The sequence below is a fragment of the Acomys russatus genome, chromosome 27, assembly GCF_903995435.1.
Source record: "Acomys russatus chromosome 27, mAcoRus1.1, whole genome shotgun sequence".
NCBI classification, from domain to species: domain Eukaryota; kingdom Metazoa; phylum Chordata; class Mammalia; order Rodentia; family Muridae; genus Acomys; species Acomys russatus.
In genome coordinates this window covers 35121864-35139267 of record NC_067163.1, presented here as the reverse complement: position 1 = coordinate 35139267, position 17404 = coordinate 35121864, and the positions used below count along the sequence as shown (strand labels likewise).

Genomic DNA, 17404 nt, shown 5'->3' with positions numbered 1-17404 from the left:
TTCTGCTCCATTTGTGGTAGAGGAAGGGGACATTCTGCTGACAGCACCTTAGGCTCAAGTCTATACCAGCAGCGTGGTGTGTTTACAACTGACACCCTCCCATGCCAATAGGAGCTTCAAAAATAAAAGCCTGTACAAATGAAAGGATGTGGTAGAGGAGACATGGTAGTTATGGCAACAGCTGGAGAAAGGCTTTATTGCATACAGTTGTTGTTTGTAAATATGCATCTAGACAATAATAAGAAAACAAGAATTAGATCATCATCTTAATATTTTTTTCTCCTTAGGTAATTTTGTGAGAAAAATTTTGCAACCTGCTCTTCACTTACTTGCCAAGGAAGATGAAAATAAGATCCCGGAGGCAATGAGCCATGAAGCTTCCTGTTTTATACCATTAAAACAACAAGAGAGTTCAGAGGCCCAGAAGAAGCTGGGGTCACCTGAGCAATGTGGCCCTGATCTTTCGTTTCTCGTTGTGAGGAATAGCACAGGAGAAAAGCATCTTTTTGTGGATCTAGGTAAGTAACATTGGTACTGCCTTGTGTCCTTTGTGAAAGGCGAGTGTGTGCCTGCTTGGCCTATGCTTAGGTTCTGTAATCCACTGGGAATAGATTTTGCTTGCTGAGTGAAGACGTCAAGATCCATCTATTTTTACTTTGCGGTCATCCGGTCCCCTCAGCACCATTTATTGGAAATGGCTGTCATTCCCTGCTGCTCAGCAGCGCGTCTGTCACATGCAGACTCTGGTTGTTCTGTTGTGATTCCAGCTACCGTTTCTTGGACTAGTGTTGGCACATGATAGGTTCCTCCATTTATTTAGTGTTCTCTTGTTTCTTGCCATGCTTTTCTGGATGGAAACCTTGTAGATATTCTGCTTTTTCTTGGTGCCTCCCTTTCTCTGGGGTTTTGTGCCACAGTTCTTTGGCAGTTCTCAGTCAAATATTTTATTTCTGGCACTCTGACCTACTGTTTTGTTTGCTTTCCTTTGGAGAGTGACTCCAGAGTCATTTAGTTAGCTATCTGCATGTGGCCTTCTTTCATCTTAACTTCAACTTATCTTAATTTATATATTGCTTTAATTTTGTATATGGGAAATAATCATCTCTTCTAGCAGTTCTACAGAAAAAATATTTGATGACTATAAAAACAAATCATGAAAACATGTATTCATTTTTAAAATTTATTTTTGATCTAGGAGTATATACAAAAAACAGAAACTTTCGATTATATCAATCATCAAAAATAGGAAAGCGTGTGGCTTTGGAGGTTGCTGAAGATAACAGATTTATTCCAAAACAGTCAAAAGATATTTCTGAGGAAAACCAGTATTTCCTGTCTTCGCTGGTGAGCAATGTCAGGTCTGTAAAACCAGAAACCAATCTTTCATATTTATGTATGTAGCATTGAATATTGCTAAAATGTGAGTAGTGTAAATTGATTCTACCTTATGAAAAAAAGACTTTGTTTTTTAAAAGTCTCTGTTTTATGTCTGAAAAAATAGCACGAAATTTTTCTAACCATTTAATTTCTTCGTTATATCTTTTTATGATATATTTACTGTAATTAAATGTTCTAGTTATCCTAAAATGAATCACTTTGTAAAAAACAAAATAATGATATTTGCATTGAGTTTGAAAGTATAACTAGTACTATCTCATTTTCTTTCCACATATACACATACACATTTAGACCTTCACAGCCCCCTCTTCAGAGGCTGTTTGCTATCGTGGGTATACCAGCAGCAGAGCACTGCCTGGGGTACTCAGGGCCCTGCATTTGACCCACTGCACCAAGCCCCAGACAATGGGTTTTAGTTGGGATCATTATTCATATAGATATGTCACCTGGTTTGTTCTGTTCAACATTGTATCACACATATTTGTCAAGTCAACAGCTTGCCAGCAATTAAAATACAACATTTAATGACGTTTTACTGTAACGGCATAATTTATCGTCAGGTCTGTTGTTGCACTTTAGATCTCTATGTTTTTGGTCATTAATTCTACTCTTGCCAGACTGGCAATTTTGTCAGCTGAGAATGTGGTCAGTAGGTCCAGACCTGTTTGTAATTCTAGCACTTGGGAGGTGGACATATAAGGACAAGGAGTTCAAGATCATCATTGGTTACACAGTAAGTTGAAGGCCAGTCAGGCTGCATGAGGCCATGTGTTAATCCTTAATCACCCTGGCCCCCAAACTAGCAAACACAAGCAAATCCCTAAGACAAACAAAAGTAGTTAACAACTGGACTAAACCACCTTGCTATGTTGTTCCCCGCTTTACTTTCCTCAAACATTTTTGGTTTGGGGTTTTGAATTTGTTTGTTTGTTGTTTTTTGTTTGGGGATTTTTTTTTTTTTTTTTTTTTTTTTTTTTTTTTAACAGAGACTCACTGTATAGCCCTGTTGGGCCTGGAATTTGATTTTATAAACCAAACTGGCCTCAAATTTACAGAAACCCACCTGCCTCTGCATCTCTCTAAAAGTTTTTAAGGAAAACTTTCCATAGGAATTAGCTTTGAGAATAAATATTTAGCCAGCTGTGGTTGTATACACCTTTAGTTCCAGTCGCCAGGAGGCGGAGGCAGGTGGATCTCTGAGTTTGAGGCCAGCCTGGTCTACAGAGCGAATTCCAGGACAGCTGGGGCCATCAGAGCAACCCTGGCTCAACATAAATGAATGAATGATGGTGTTTCTCCAGGGAAAGTTGTGTGTAGTGGGAAGATAGACAGTAGCCCCCCCATATATATCTGTTTTGTTTGTGTTCCTTTAATATTTCTCAAAATAAGATAAAAGAATTTTAAAGTGGAAATAATGGCCTTCCAAGCTTGCTGCATTCAGTTTAGAACGCATACATACCATGTCCGCAGCAGTGGCTGGCATGTGTTAGAGGTGCAGGATCTGCACTGTGGAAGTGGCACAGGATTGCTGACTGTCTGATTCCTAACACTGCGACCCTTTAATGCAGTTCCTCATGCTGTGGTGACCCCAACTATGAAATTATTTTTGTTGCTACTTCGTAACTGTACTTTGCTACTGTTGAAACATAATGTAAAGATCTGATGTGCAGGATGTCTGATAGGCGACCCCTGTGAAAGGGTCGTTCAATCCCCAATGGGGTCAAGAGACACAGTCGAGAACCCCTGGAGTCCTGTGCAGTCCCAGTGCAGCCTCACAGAAGTGAGTTCTCACCCTAAAGTACAGCTTCCTTCCCTGTGCTGGGTAGCTTAGCCCGGGAATGCCAGCCTTGCTCTCCTACAGCGTAAGGCCCAGCGCTCCATGCTCATGAGTTGAACTTGGCTCCTCTCTGCCTGTGCTTTCATTACTTTTCTTCTATTATTCATAGTTTAAAATCCTAACAGAAAGTTCAAAGGTCTGTGCATTGAGGAGAACTATACTTTGTTCGTTTGTTGTTTTTTGTTTTTTCGAGACAAGGTTTCTCTCTGTAGCCTTCGCTGTCCTGGACTTGCTTTGTAGACCAGGCTGGCCTCGGACTCACAACAGTCCACCTGCCACTGCCTCCCAAGTGCTGGAGCCACTACCGCCTGCCTGAGAACTGTACTTTCAGTCATTTCAATTACCCTAGGATTCTTGGGTTACTTTATGAAGAAAGTATTTTAAACAGTCCCCAAATGATTGTTTAAAGGAAATTGGGCTTTTTTGTTTTGTTTTGTTTTGTTTTTATTTTGGTTGTTTTTGTTTTGTTTTGTATTTGTTGTTGTTGTTGTTTTGGTTTTTCAAGACAGGGTTTCTCTGTGTAGTGTTGGCTGTCCTGGACTCGTTTTTTTGTAGATCAGGCTGGACTTGAACTTATAGAGAGCCACCTGCCTCTGTCTCCCTGAGTGCTGAGGATTAAAGGCCTGCGCCACTGTGCCCAACAGGAAATTGCTTTGTTTTTTAATTGGCAAGTCATAATTTTACTATAATGTGTTAAGACTGGCACCTTGGGCTATAACAGTGGAGTTGCGTGGAACTATTTACTCTCTAGTCCTGCTACTTTAATTATAACCTAATGCTACTTTATTTTTTATACATTTTCTTTAGATTCTCAAATACTTTACGGATTCTCACATGTGACACATCTCAGACTAAAAGAAAGCACGCTGACTATTTTAACAGTACTGGCACTTCAGGTAACTTTAAGCAAACAGTTTCACATTAAAATTTAGGGATCTAAAATCTTTTTTGTCTTAGAAATCTTAGATTTCAAGTATCTGCTGATCATTTTAAAACTAATACTTCTAGGTCTCTAAGCAGGTTGGACATTCTATTAAAAATGTATAGATGTTTATTAATTAAATTACCTCATTTTCATTCTGTGGTATTTAAAGAATATTAAGTAATACATTTTATATAAAATAAGCACGTCAAAATATGACTACATAAACCTTAACCCGATTTTTAAATTTTTTTTTTTTTTTTTTGTGATGGCTACTTGGACTACATGTTCGCTGTATACCCTGTGCATATCTGGGGCATGTGGCGGCCAGAAATAAATAAGCCATCTCTCCAGCCCCTCTTTCATCCTTTGTTCATAATCAAAGACAGGTGCCTTGATGAGATGGCTCAGCAGGTAGAAGCATTTGCTACCAAGCCTGACAACCCAGAGTCAATCTCAGGGGCCCACAGGTGAAGTCAAGAACTCCCACAACTTGTGGTTTGATCTCCACACTCAAAACACACACACACACACACACACACACACACACACAGAGAGAGAGAGAGAGAGAGCGAAGAGAAGAGAGAGGAGGAGAGGAGAGAGAGAGAGAGAAGAGAGAGACAGAGAGAGAGACAGGAGAGACTAAATCAATGCATTTTTTTAAGATTACAGGTAACTGCCACAGTAAGGACACCTTGTGCTCCTGCATAGATGTTTCACACATGGCTCATCATACTTTGCCCATTCTTGTACTGAAGAACATATAGGGTTTTTTCCTAAAGCTTCTTATATAATCTCTCTGTCTCTCTGTCGGTCTGTCTGTCTCTCTCTCTCTCTTTGTTTTTTTTTTTTTGAGACAGGGTTTCTCTGTGTATGCCTGGCTGTCCTAGACATGCTTTGTAGACCAGGCTGGCCTTGAACTTGCAGAGATCCACAAGCCTCTGCCTGGGAGTGCTGGTATTAAAGACATACGCCACCCTACCTGGCTCTGTAAACTCTCTTATAAATGCTTATTTGCATATGTTAATATATCATTATTAATAGTGAGGAACTCCAGACAGCCTAAATATACAACAGAATTGGATGACACACTCCATCACTACAGTTCAGGTTCATAAGGCCTAGATAACGTGGAAGACACCATTGAAGACAATAAGAGAAAAAGTAGATTCTAGAATAAGGATGGGACTGGGACAGAAGCTTTGTGATAGAGCGCTTGCCCTGGCTGGGCATGGTGGTGCACACCTTTAATCCCAGCACTAGGGAGGCAGAGGCAGAAAGATTGCTGTGAGTTTGAGGCCAGCCTGGTCTACAAAGCAAGTCCAGGACAGCCAAGGCTACAGAGAGAAACCCCCACCTTGAAAAATGAAGAGAGAGAGAGAGAGAGAGAGAGAGAGAGAGAGAGAGAGAGAGAGAGAGAGAGAGAGAGAGAGAGAGAGAGAGAGAGAGCGCGAGCACACGCGAGCATGCTTGCCCTGGATTCAATAGATTCCTTATTGCTACAACACACAGACACACAAATTATATGATCACCAGCCTATTAAACACATGGGCAACATTTTTCTTTGTTTATTTCTTCTCAATGTTTAAGATATATTTCTTTTTTTAAAATATATTTTATTAATTTTAATTTATGTGCATTGGTCAGAGGGTGTCAAATCTTGGAGTTACAGACAGTTGTGAGCTGCCATGTGGATGCTGGGAATTGAACCTGGGTACTTTGGAAGAGCAGGCAGTGCTCTTAACAGCTGAGCCATCTCTTCAGCCCAAAATATATTTCTTGACATTGTATTGGAATATTTTCCAAAATGTCTCCAGTTATATATTAAACTATTTTTAATGAAATGCTGGAAACTAGATTTTCCTGTCATTAAGACCTAAACAAGTGGTGGTATAAGCCTGTAGTCCCAGCACCCAGGGAGGCAGAGGAAGGTGGATGTCTGTAAGTTCGAGGCCAGCCTGGCTACAAAGAGAGTGGAGGACAGCCAAGGCTACACAGAGAAACCCTGCCTCGGGGGAAAAAAACCTATTTAACAAAAAAACCCTAAATGAATTTGTGAACAGATCACTCTAAGTTATTGTTGGGGTGATCTTTTGTACACTGTGTGAAGGTTGTCTTTGTATATTTGATTGTTAATCCTGTACCTCCAGATAGCTGAGTACTGAGGACTTTGGTTTTGTTATTTCAATTGCTCTGCAGCTGCACCATATTTTGTAAACCAACACTTCCTCACCTTCTGATTGGTTTAATGAAGAGCTGACCAGCCAATAGCTGAGGCAGGAGAAGATAGGCAGGACTTCAGGAAAGGGATCTGAGGCTGGAGGGGTTGTCAACTTTGCTGGACTCACCAGCCAGACACAAAGGAAGAAACAGGTGCCAGGACTAAGGTCTGAGGAGAGGTAACAAGCCACAGTGGCAGAACACACACAGATTAGTGTAAACAGCACATCATAAATTAAGAGCTAGTTGGGGAACAAGTCTAAGCTAAGGCCAAGCTTTCATAATTAGTAAAAAGTCTCCATGTCATTATTCGGGAGCTGGCACTCCAAAGAAAGCCCTGTTATAAATTATGACAGTAGATTTTTAGATACAAAATAAAATTGTTAGTGCCCTCCAGTGAGAGACCCCAGGAAACACAAATTGAGTTTATGATGCCCCGAGGTGATGGAAGTACTGGGGTGCCTCAGTAAGAAGGTGTTGGAAAGGGGTGGGCCTGCTCCTGCGACGTGAGGGTGTATACAAGGAAGCACGGGTTCGTTTTGTTCATTTTACTAGAGGGGAAATAACTTCCATTCCTTATCTTATTAAATCTCGTCCAGGAGGAGGCAGCTTGGAGGGAGGTTCACTCTGTAACTGGTAAAGCAGTAACAGCTGCCTGTGTTAGCCAGGACAGTAATATTTGGCCTTTTTGTTGTTGTTGTTGTTTGGTTTTTTTTGTTTTGACGTTAGTGTTTTCTTCCTGCTCAGACAAGATTGCAGAGAGGCCTCGCTGTGTCTTGAATCCTTGTGACCTCAGAGTGGCCTCAGTTTCTACCTACAAGTCTTGTGGCTTCATTTGTGCTTAGTAGCAGACCACCAGGGCTGAAGCGGGAATGAGGCCAGCTCGAGGCAACACCCAGGCTTACCCAGTAGACCTGTGCAGCTTCTGGGCTGGGCGTCTACTCAAATGAAGGAAACGGGCCCTTTATTAAAACTAGCCAACATTTGACCTAATCGAAGCTTGAATATTAACTGCCTCCTTGTAGCATAGCAAAGCTGAAGAACTGACAGTTGTTAGTATTCTGCTCCAGTCCACCTACCTGTGATGTTATTGCTTACCTGCCACCGGGGCGTGGCCCTGCCCAGGGCCATATAAAAGAATAAACCCTCCTGTGCTCTCTCTCTAACCCCCTCTACCTGCTCCATCCTCTTCCTTTCTCTCTCCCTCTTCCTCTCTCTCTCTAGGGCACCCCTTCCCCTTTTCCCCCCATGCTCATTTAATAAACTATTACATATACAACATAAGGTCTGCTGCTTGGCATCTTATTATCTTGTCATCCTATTTTCTTTTTATTAATCATAACAACATTAAAGCAAGTTGGAAAAAAGAAGAGGAAAATTCCTAAGTATTATTATAAAATAATAATTCGATCAGTATTTAACTTTTCAACATTTAACTCTTTTTATCTGTAAATATTTCTGTTGCAGTAGAACCCCTTGAAGGTTTCCAGTGCTCACCATACCCGGAAGTTGACCAATTTGTTCTCTCCTTGGTGAGCAGACGCGGCATTAAAGGAGGTAAAGCTAGGCCTGCTCTGTACTAACTCTTATGTGACAGAGCCACGGCTCCTCTTATGTGACAGAGCCACGGCTCCTCGAGCAGCATCCCTTGCATTTCAGGAATTCGGCGGTGGAACTACTTTTTTCCAGAAGAATTACTGGTTTATGATATATGTAAATACCGCTGGTGTGAAAACATTGGAAGAGCCCACAAGAGTAATAATATCATGTAAGTAATATTGGTTATTCAAACTTATATGCCTTTAACTGCTATATTTAAAATACTTATACTTTTAAAATAATGTTGACAGTATAAAATCATTTTATTTATTTAATGTATATAACTGCTTTATACCTGGAGGCCAGAAGAGGGCACCAAATCTCATTATAGATTGCTATGAGCCACCATGTGGTTGCTGGGAATTGAACTCAGGTCCTCTGGAAGAGCAGATGGTGCTCTTAACCTCTGAGCCATCTCTCCAGCCCATAAAATCATATTTATGAGGTATTAATTTATATCCTGTATTTAGTTTGTTTTATAATATCAAATTAACTTACTAGTTGTTAGATTATGTCTAGCACATACTAGATTTATTTTACTTTCTTTGATAATAACCCTTACAGGATCAGGTTAAAAAGATGATAGAATTGAATGGGGGAGACGGGGCAGACGGTGTTGATGGGCAGGTTGAGCTTTCCCTTCCTCTCTGCCTTTGGTCCGGACACCTGATAGAAAGCAGACCTGGGCAGCAGTTGGTGAAGAGGAGCCTCCTCAGTCAGTGTGGGGTCTCAAGAAGCAGCACGGTGCTGGGGAACCTGGCTCCTCTGAATGCTGGCTCTGTACACCAGGCTTGGTTTCAGCCACTCTCCCTGACAAAAGTAAAACCAGAAATAGCATTTTAAATCATATGAAGATTTGGCTACAATAAGGATTAAATGGAAGTTATCAGTCATGCAAAATTTTGCTGTGATTTATAGTTATGTCAAAGCTGAGACTCTTGTGTGATTTGTATATGCTAGACATGAGAAAATGATGAAGAAATTGATGAAAAACATGCTGAATATCCTGATTCTGTTATACTAAATTAATTCAGTTTACAAAAGCCATCAAAACTATGTTTTGGGACTAGAGAGATGGCTCAGTGGTTAAGAGCACTTGCTGCTCTCACAGTGTAGATTCAGTTCCCTGTGGAGAGATTTAAAACTATACAAAAATTATTTAAGGTTTTATTTTCACTAGTTATGACTGTTACGGTTTCTTCCTGTTTCTGGAGTTTGTTGAGCTTGGCGTATTTCACTTAGTGCTTTGTCTATTTTACCATAATTGTCAAAGCTCCTGGCAAACATTCTCTATCTTAGTTTTAGTATGTGATTCAGTTACTGCCTAATAGTATTTGTATCTTGCTTTATTTTTTTTTTATCAATTTTGCAATAATTCAATCTCTGAATTTAGCCTTGCTAATTTTTTTAGGTTTTACTTCTTCACTAATTCTTGTATTTTATTGTTCTTTTTCCAAGGTGTCATTGGCCATTCTTCTTATGTAACATAAGTGTAAAACCTATAAATTAGTAAAGTGTAAAAACTCTGAAGATCAGTTCAGCTGCCTTCACATAATGATGTAGTATTTTCAGTTGCAATCAGGACTACACATTTTAAATTTCCGTTCTACCTGCTTAAGCTGTTGGTTATTCAGAAATGGTTTTATTTCTAGATGATGGGTTTCTATTAGCCCCCTTTTGTTTATAAAGTTTGTCCTGTGGTTAGACAATGTGCTCTCTACAAACTCAGCCTATTAAGATGTCTTTTATTTCATGTGTGTGAGTGTTTGCCTGCATGTAAGTATGTATACCACCTATGTGCCTGGTGCATGCGAGGCCAGAAGGCATCAGCTTCCCTGAACTGGAGTTAGAGGCACTTGTGAGCTGTCATGTGGTGTTGGCAACAAACCTGTGTCCTCTGTAAGAGCTGCAAGTGCTCTTAACTGCTGAGCCATCCCTCTAGCCCAAACTAATGCATTTACGTATTTTTCTTAAAGTTTGTTTTTATTTATGTGTAGGTGCTCCTGTGTGAGTTTATGTGTACTATGTGCAAATGGTCTTGAGACCAGAGGGCATAGGATCTCCTGAACCGGAGATACAGGCGCTTGTGAGCCCACTGATGTGGGTGCAGTAAACCCAGCTGAGTCCTCTGCATGAGCAGTAAATCCTCTTTAATACCGAGTCATCTCTCCAGATCCCAAACTAATCCTTTTACATTTAAGGATGCTCAGAGCCTAGGTAGCATTGAGATAGTCTTTTTTAATGGCTTGCACATGATTATAAAGAGATGCTTCATATATGCCTATTAGATCAAATTTTTAACTGCATCTATATTGTTTTATAAATATTTTCTGCATCTTTGCTGATTTTTGGTGGTTACTTGATCTGTAGATTGCTAAGAGAATATATTATTTTATTAAAGCCTTATAAAAGAATTTCTTTAAAATTTTTTTATTCTTTTTCATGCAATGTATATTTTTTTAAATTTTATTTAAGTAATTTATTCAGATTACATCTAAATTGTTATCCCCTCACTTTTATCTTCCTGTTCCCCCTCCCTCCCTTTTTCATCCTATTCCCCTCCCCTAGGTCTGTGACAGAAGGGACCTTGTCCCACTATAAGATCACAGCCTATCAAGTCTCTTCCTGGTAGTCTGTTTACTCTTCCTCTGAGTATCACCAGATCTCCCCACCAAGGGGAAGTGGTCAAATAGGGGGCACCAGAGTTCATGTCTGAGTCAGTCCCTACTTTCCACACAATTGTGGAGAATGTGGTGTCCATTGGCTAAATCTGGATAGGGGTTCTAGGTTTGCTGTATGCATTGTCCTTGGTTGGTACAGTAATCTGAGCTGACCTGCCTGGGTCCAGATCTGCCAGCCTTAAAATGATCTTCTTATAGGTTTCTAGGACCCTCTGCATCCTTCTATTTCCCCATTCTTCCTTACCTCTCTCACCTAGAGTTCCAGTAGGCTAAGTGAAGACTTTCAGGGGACATCTCTGTTGGGCTAGTGTCCGATTATAAGTGAGTATATGTCATGTGTATCTTTCCGGGTCTGGGTTAACTCACTCAGGATGATCATTTCTAGTTCCATCCATTTGCCTGCAAATTTCAGGATTTCCTTGTTTTTAATAGCTGAATAGTATTCCATAGTGTATATGTACCACAGTTTCTTTATCCATTCTTCGACTGAGGGACATCTAGGCTGTTTCCAGGTCCTGGTTATTAGGAATAAGGTGCTATGAACATGGGTGAACATATGTCCCTGTTGTGTGCTGGGGCATCTTTTGGGTATATTCCAAGGAGAGGGATATCTGGGTCTTGAGGAAGCCCTATTCCCAGTTTTCTGAGAATATGCCAAATAGATTTCCAAAGTGGTTGTACAAGTTTGCACTCCCACCAGCAATGGAGGAGTGTTCCCCTTTCTCCACATCCTTGCCAGCATGTGCTGTCACTTGAGTTTTTGATCTTAGCTATTCTAGTGGGTGTAAGATGGAATCTCAGAGTTGTTTGTAATGTATATTTTTCTTTTTATAAATGGGCATTTTTTTCTTTTTCCCCTTTTATTGAAAACAGATTCCCCCTCCCATAATATATCCTGATTGTAGTTTCCCCTCCCTCTACTCCTCCCAGGTTCTCCCCACTTCTCCATTTTGGATCAACCTCTTTCAGTCTCTCATTATAAAACAAACAGACGCATGCCTTTAATCCTAGCAGAGGCAGGCGGATCTCTAAGGCAAGCTGCCTGGTCTATAAAGTTCCTGGACAGCCAGGGATACACAGAGAAACCCTGCCTCGAAAAACAAAGGAAGAGAAAGAAAGAAAAGAAAGAAAGGAAGAAAGAAAGAAGCTTGTAAGGAATAATAATAAAATATAATAAATATAAAAATACAACAAAAACTACCACATTGGAATAGGAAAAGAGCCCAAGAAAGGCACAAGAAACAGATACAGAGACCAGGTGTTCACACATTCAGGAATCCTGTAAAAACATTGAACTAGAAGCTAGAGAGAGAGAGAGAGAGAGAGAGAGAGAGAGAGAGAGAGAGAGAGAGAGAGAGAGAGAGAGAGAGAGAGAGAGAGAGAGAGAGAGAGAGAGAGAGAGAGAGAGAGAGAAAAGCTACATAAATGAAACAAAATACAAATTAAGGTTTTTTTTCTTTTTTCTTTCTTCCTTTTTCTTTTTTTAAGGAAAAGCCATGCAAGGCATCCATTATGAGACAAGGAACCTCCAATGATGCCTTTGAGTCCTTTTCTTTTGGCCATCATCTACTGCTGGGGCACGCAGTCTACCCTTAAAAGTGTTAGTTTGCTCTGTGAGACTCCCTTGGAGGAAACTAACATTTTATTTGCAAGTGGCTATCAGCTGAAACTGCTGTGGGTTAGGGATGGGGCATGCGTGCACTTCCCCTTTCAGCCCTAGGGCCGCATCTGTGGAGACCCAGAAGGCTCTGTGCATGTTGCCCCGTCTCCTGAGCTCATATCCTCATGCAGGGTATTTTAATCAGTCATATTTATGTCAAATCTTTCTAGATCAACCCCTACCTGTTTGGGGTCACTTGCTGGAATGTAGTTGACTTACCTAGAGCTATACCATTAAACAGACTCTTCCCTCTCCTAGAAGCTGTCCACTGTCCACATTGCTCATCGCGGGGTGGGGGCTTGTGAACCTGTCCCCATTCTGATTGAACACCAATTACCTTCATCTTGTACAGATGTTATATAGGAAACCACAACAGCTGTGAGTGAGTTCATGAGTCTAATAGCCTCTTCATGCCCGGAAGACGGTATTTTGCAGCAGTCTTCCCTGACCTCTGACTCTTACAATCTCTCCACCCCCCTCTTCCACAGTAGCCTCTGTGCCTTGGGTAGGATATGAGATATAGACATCCTGTTTGTGGCTGAGCATGCTACACTTACTGTCTTTATTTACCTCTGTGGGTAGACCTGTCGTCCTTACATTCTTGCTAGTGTATTTTGAAATTATATTATTTTGGTGAATATAACTTTTTTACTGCTTATTTTTTTTCCTGCTCGGAAGTCCACTTTGTATAGTATATGTTTTGATGCATGCACATGCAGGGAGGTGCAAATGTGTGGAGGTCAAAAGACAAAACTCTGTTTTTCATTTTTTTTCTTTTTTGGTTTTTCGAGACAGGTTTCTTTGTGTAGCTTTGGCTGTCCTGGACTCCCTTTGTAGACCAGGCTGGCCTCAAACTCATAGAGACCCACCTGCCTCTGCCTCCCGAGTGCTGGGATTATAGGTGTGCAGTGAGGACAAAACATTTTAAGAGGGTCTCTCATTGTCTGGCATAGAGCTCACCAACTAGACAAGGCAGGCTGGTTACTGAGTCCCAAAGGTATACCTGCTCCACGTCCAGCACTGGGATTCTAAGAATGTGCCACCACTTGTGGCCTTTCTAAAAATGTTTGCCTGTGTATTGTGTGTTTGTGCATGCAAGTAGGTGTATGTGCAGGTGTCCTGTCCATGCATGTACAAGTGCAGACTAGAGATTAACATTGGTTGTATTCCTCTATAGCCTTCCATCTTTTGTTTTATGGGTTTTTGTTTTGTTTTTGAGGTCCACTGTACCTGGAGCTTGCCATTTTGGCTAGGCTGGAGGGCAGGCTCCTAGGACCTTCCTGTGCTCCCCATCCCTACAGTGGGTCTTGGGATGTGAGCTCAGGTCCTGAGGCCTGGGCAATGAGTCCTTTCCCAGTTCCCTGGCCTCCTCTTATTTTGTTTCACGTGGGTTCTGAGGGTTGACTTGGGCCTTGTGCATGTGAGACAAGCACTTTGCCCATGGATCTTCTCGGCCCCATGAGTGTTATTCTTAGCTACTAGTTTTCTTTTGGTTATGTATGTTTATTTTCATCCTTCAGCTTTTTAATTTTTCTTCATCTTTTAAGTCATAGGCACATCTCTGGCAAATATCATATATTTGAACTTTATTTTCTGCCTCGTATGAGTATTAATACTTTCTTTTCTTTATACATAAAGGATTCTGGTTGATCTGAAAAATGAAGTTTGGTATCAAAAATGCCATGACCCTGTATGTAAAGCACAAAACTTCAAATCTAACTGTGAGTTATGAATTTTTATATTTACCACAAAGCAAAAATTAGGTATCCATCTAAAATATTTTTACTATCTTTTGATTTAGGCTTTCCATTACCCACTGAAGTAAGTCTCCTGTTTCTTCTGAAAGATGTAAGTGCAGCTCTTGGCCTTGGGTTTTTGTACATAGCATAAATGAACTACAAATGGTATCCTATGTCCAGATAGTTTTTAAACAGTGTGAGGCATCTGTGTTTACTTTGGAACAGTAGTACCTCTGATAACATGGACTGCTAGGGAATAAAGTATATAATCAATTTAGTCTTAGAATTTGCTTTAAAGAGTAAGTAAGGTACTTGTCTTAGTGCCCCTTTGACCAAGTGTATCTGTAGGTTGGCTTTCTATCTGTAGAACTGTGTCAAAGGGAACACACAGTTTTACTTTTGGATATTACTAGCTTGCCAAACCAATATTTAATCCAAATAAAAAATAGAAAATACATTAAAAGCAAAAGTGGGTTGGGCTGGATGAATCATGATTAAGGGCACTTAACTGCTCTTATAGAATAAACAGGTTGAGTCCCCAGCACCCACATGGTGGCTCACAACCACCTGTAACTTCAGTTCCTGGGATCCAATGCCCTCTGCTGACTTACATAAGCTCCTGCATGCATGTAGTGTGTGTACACACACACACACACACACACGAATAAAAACAAAGAGAAAAAAACACTTCACCATAATTTGGCCAACCTGAAGCAAAAGTGTTAGCATAAATCTTCCTTTATTTATATTTTCATGTGCTCGTTTTGTATTCAGAGTCATAACACACAGAGGTATTTTTTCCGTGAAATATCAGAAACATTTCCAGTACTAGCTGTTACCAACTTGTTCCATGAAATCCTAGGAGACTGAAGAGATGTTGCTGAGAGTTAACTGCTACTAAGTTTGCCAGCCCTGCTGACAGCCGCCAACTAGTCACCAGACTGTGGACGGGGGGCAAATCACTCTCCATTTGCATTAGTGAAGTTGTAGTCTTATTTCATACTTTTTGTCATGTATTATTTAGAATTTTTGAATTTTACCTTTAAAATTCCACATTTAGCAGTCCCTTCTTTCAGATTGCCAGTTAGAATAAATGACCTGGTACAAATTGAACAAGTGCTTAAGTTTATATGCTAGAACACTGTCTGGCATCCTGTGAAATCTGCATTTGAAAGCTCTTCTGAAAATAATACATTCTAGTTTTTTATGTATATGTGCACTTTGATTATGTCTGTGTACCACATGTGTGCTTGGTACCCAAGGAAGCAGAAGAAAACACTGGGTTCCCTGGAACTGTAGTAACTGGTAGTGGTGAGCCACCATGTGGTACTGGAGACTGAAGCTGGGTCCTCGGGAAGAGCAGCAGTGGTTTTTTTTTTTTTTTTTTTTCTTCTTTTTTCTTTTTATTAATTTATTCTTGTTACATCTCAATGTTTATCCCATCCCTTGTATCCTCCCATTCCTCCCCCCCCCCATTTTCCCATTATTCCCCTCCCCTATGACTGTTCCTGAGGGGGATTATCTCCCCCTGTATATTCTCATAGGGTATCAAGTCTCTTCTTGGCAACTTGCAGCAGTGTTCTTAACCACTGCACTCTTACTCCAGACCCAACATCCAAGTTTAAAGTGAGAAACCCCATGCTTGGTATGTTGGAGCGGGCATAGAAGAAATGATAGGCATATTCTCCGGCAGAAAAAGTGTTAGTTTAAATATTTTACTGTTTCTATTTATTTCTATCTCTTAAAAAGCACTGTATCATTCTTTTGAGTAGTTTTTTTCATTTTTGGCAGTGCTGGAAACTGAACCTAGCGCTTCATACATGGGAAGCAAAGGCTTCCCCAGCTACATTCGCAGCCATTGATTTATTTTGGTGACTGGTTCTGGCAGAATACTTTTCTTTTCTAATATCTCAAAAATGCCAAGTGAGGGAGGGGGCTATAGAGATGGCTCCGTGGTTAAGAGCACTGACTGCTCTTGCAGGGGACCCAGGTTTGAGTCTCAGCATCCACATGGCTGCTCGCAAGTACCCACAGCTCCATTTCCAGATGATCTGATGTTGTCTCCTGGCCTCTGCAGGCACCAGGCATGCTGGGTGGTACACAGACAGACATGTAGGCAAAACCACCCATGTATATAAAATAATAATTAAAAATTTATAAGAAAGACTGGACAAAATGTGTAAAATGCCAGGTGAAGCCAGGCACAGTGGTGCATTAGCACTTAGGGAGGCAGAGGCAGGTGGATCTTTGTGAGTTTGAGGCCAGCCAAGGCTACACAGAGAAACCCTGTCTTGAAAATACAAACAAAGCCAAGTATACACTATTATCACTATGTGAACATACCTTATATATTTATTTTTTAGAAATAATCCTATAGAAAATGTCTTTCAAATGAACTGTTAACATTTGCCATGTCTCCCTTAATCTATTTATATATCCATTTGTATGTGTTATGCATGTGCATACACATACAGGCCAGGACAGCTTTAGGTGTCAGTTCCTCAGGAGCCATTCCCCCGCTGGGCTGGTATTCATTTGGGAGACTTGGCTGGCTGGCCACCAAGCTCCAGGGACCCATATGTCTCTGCCTCCCTAGCACTGGGATCACATGCCGGGCTTTTTTTCTGTAGGTACTAGGGAGTGATTTTAGTTAACTTAGAAATGTATTTTCCAGCTTGTCTCCAGCAAGCCTCACTTCCTATTAGGAACCTCTTACACCTACCTTTGCTGTACCCTTCCAGGATATTGAAATGTATGCCATGAACCACAGGCAGTTTCAGGCTGGGAGTTTTCAGCATGTCTGCACTACAGAAGCAACTACTTTTGAGCTAATTTACCCTTCCCCTTGGTGACTATTCCTGACCACAGCAGCTAGCGTGCTCATTTGCCTGCTGACACCTTCACTCAGGCATATTTGGAGTGTGGTGAAGTCACATACTCTGACTCATCTTTATTCCTCTGTCGTCCTCCTCCCTCCGAAATGAAGGAAGAAGAGTTCACTCCTGGTGAAGCAGATGAAGCCAGCAACTCACTGACCGAGATCCCACGGCCCAGTGACCTGTCGGCAGGCGGGTTCCCTGCTGCCGCCTGGGATGACGATGACGACGCCTGTTTCGTAGAAGCTACAGAAGATGCTGAATTAGCTGATGCTGCAGACAAGAGTCTTCTTGAGGACAAGAGTTCAGTGGATGATATTCCTGATGAGCTAATTATAGAAGCACTACAGAGTAGCTGACTACAGACAGAACTCATACAACGAGCTGCTATTTGCCTGAAGCCTGAGACTTGATAACATATATGTAAAATTAGGCCTGGGGACTATAGCCCAACACCACAAAAAAAAAAAA

The 17404-nt window shown here is 41.0% G+C and overlaps 1 protein-coding gene across 1 annotated transcript in view; it reads left to right on the top strand.

Moving 5' to 3' along the window:
- Positions 1-17332, top strand: part of Primpol (primase and DNA directed polymerase) — a 30079-nt gene extending 12747 nt beyond the window's left edge. The window contains exons 5-12 of the mRNA XM_051169658.1: positions 288-518; positions 1196-1358; positions 4043-4131; positions 7846-7935; positions 8038-8146; positions 13957-14039; positions 14120-14166; positions 17044-17332. Of these exons, the coding sequence (XP_051025615.1) occupies positions 288-518; positions 1196-1358; positions 4043-4131; positions 7846-7935; positions 8038-8146; positions 13957-14039; positions 14120-14166; positions 17044-17292 (1061 nt within the window). The 3' untranslated portion in view covers positions 17293-17332. The remainder of the gene's footprint in view (positions 1-287; positions 519-1195; positions 1359-4042; positions 4132-7845; positions 7936-8037; positions 8147-13956; positions 14040-14119; positions 14167-17043) is intronic.
- The last annotated feature ends 72 nt before the right edge of the window (positions 17333-17404 follow it).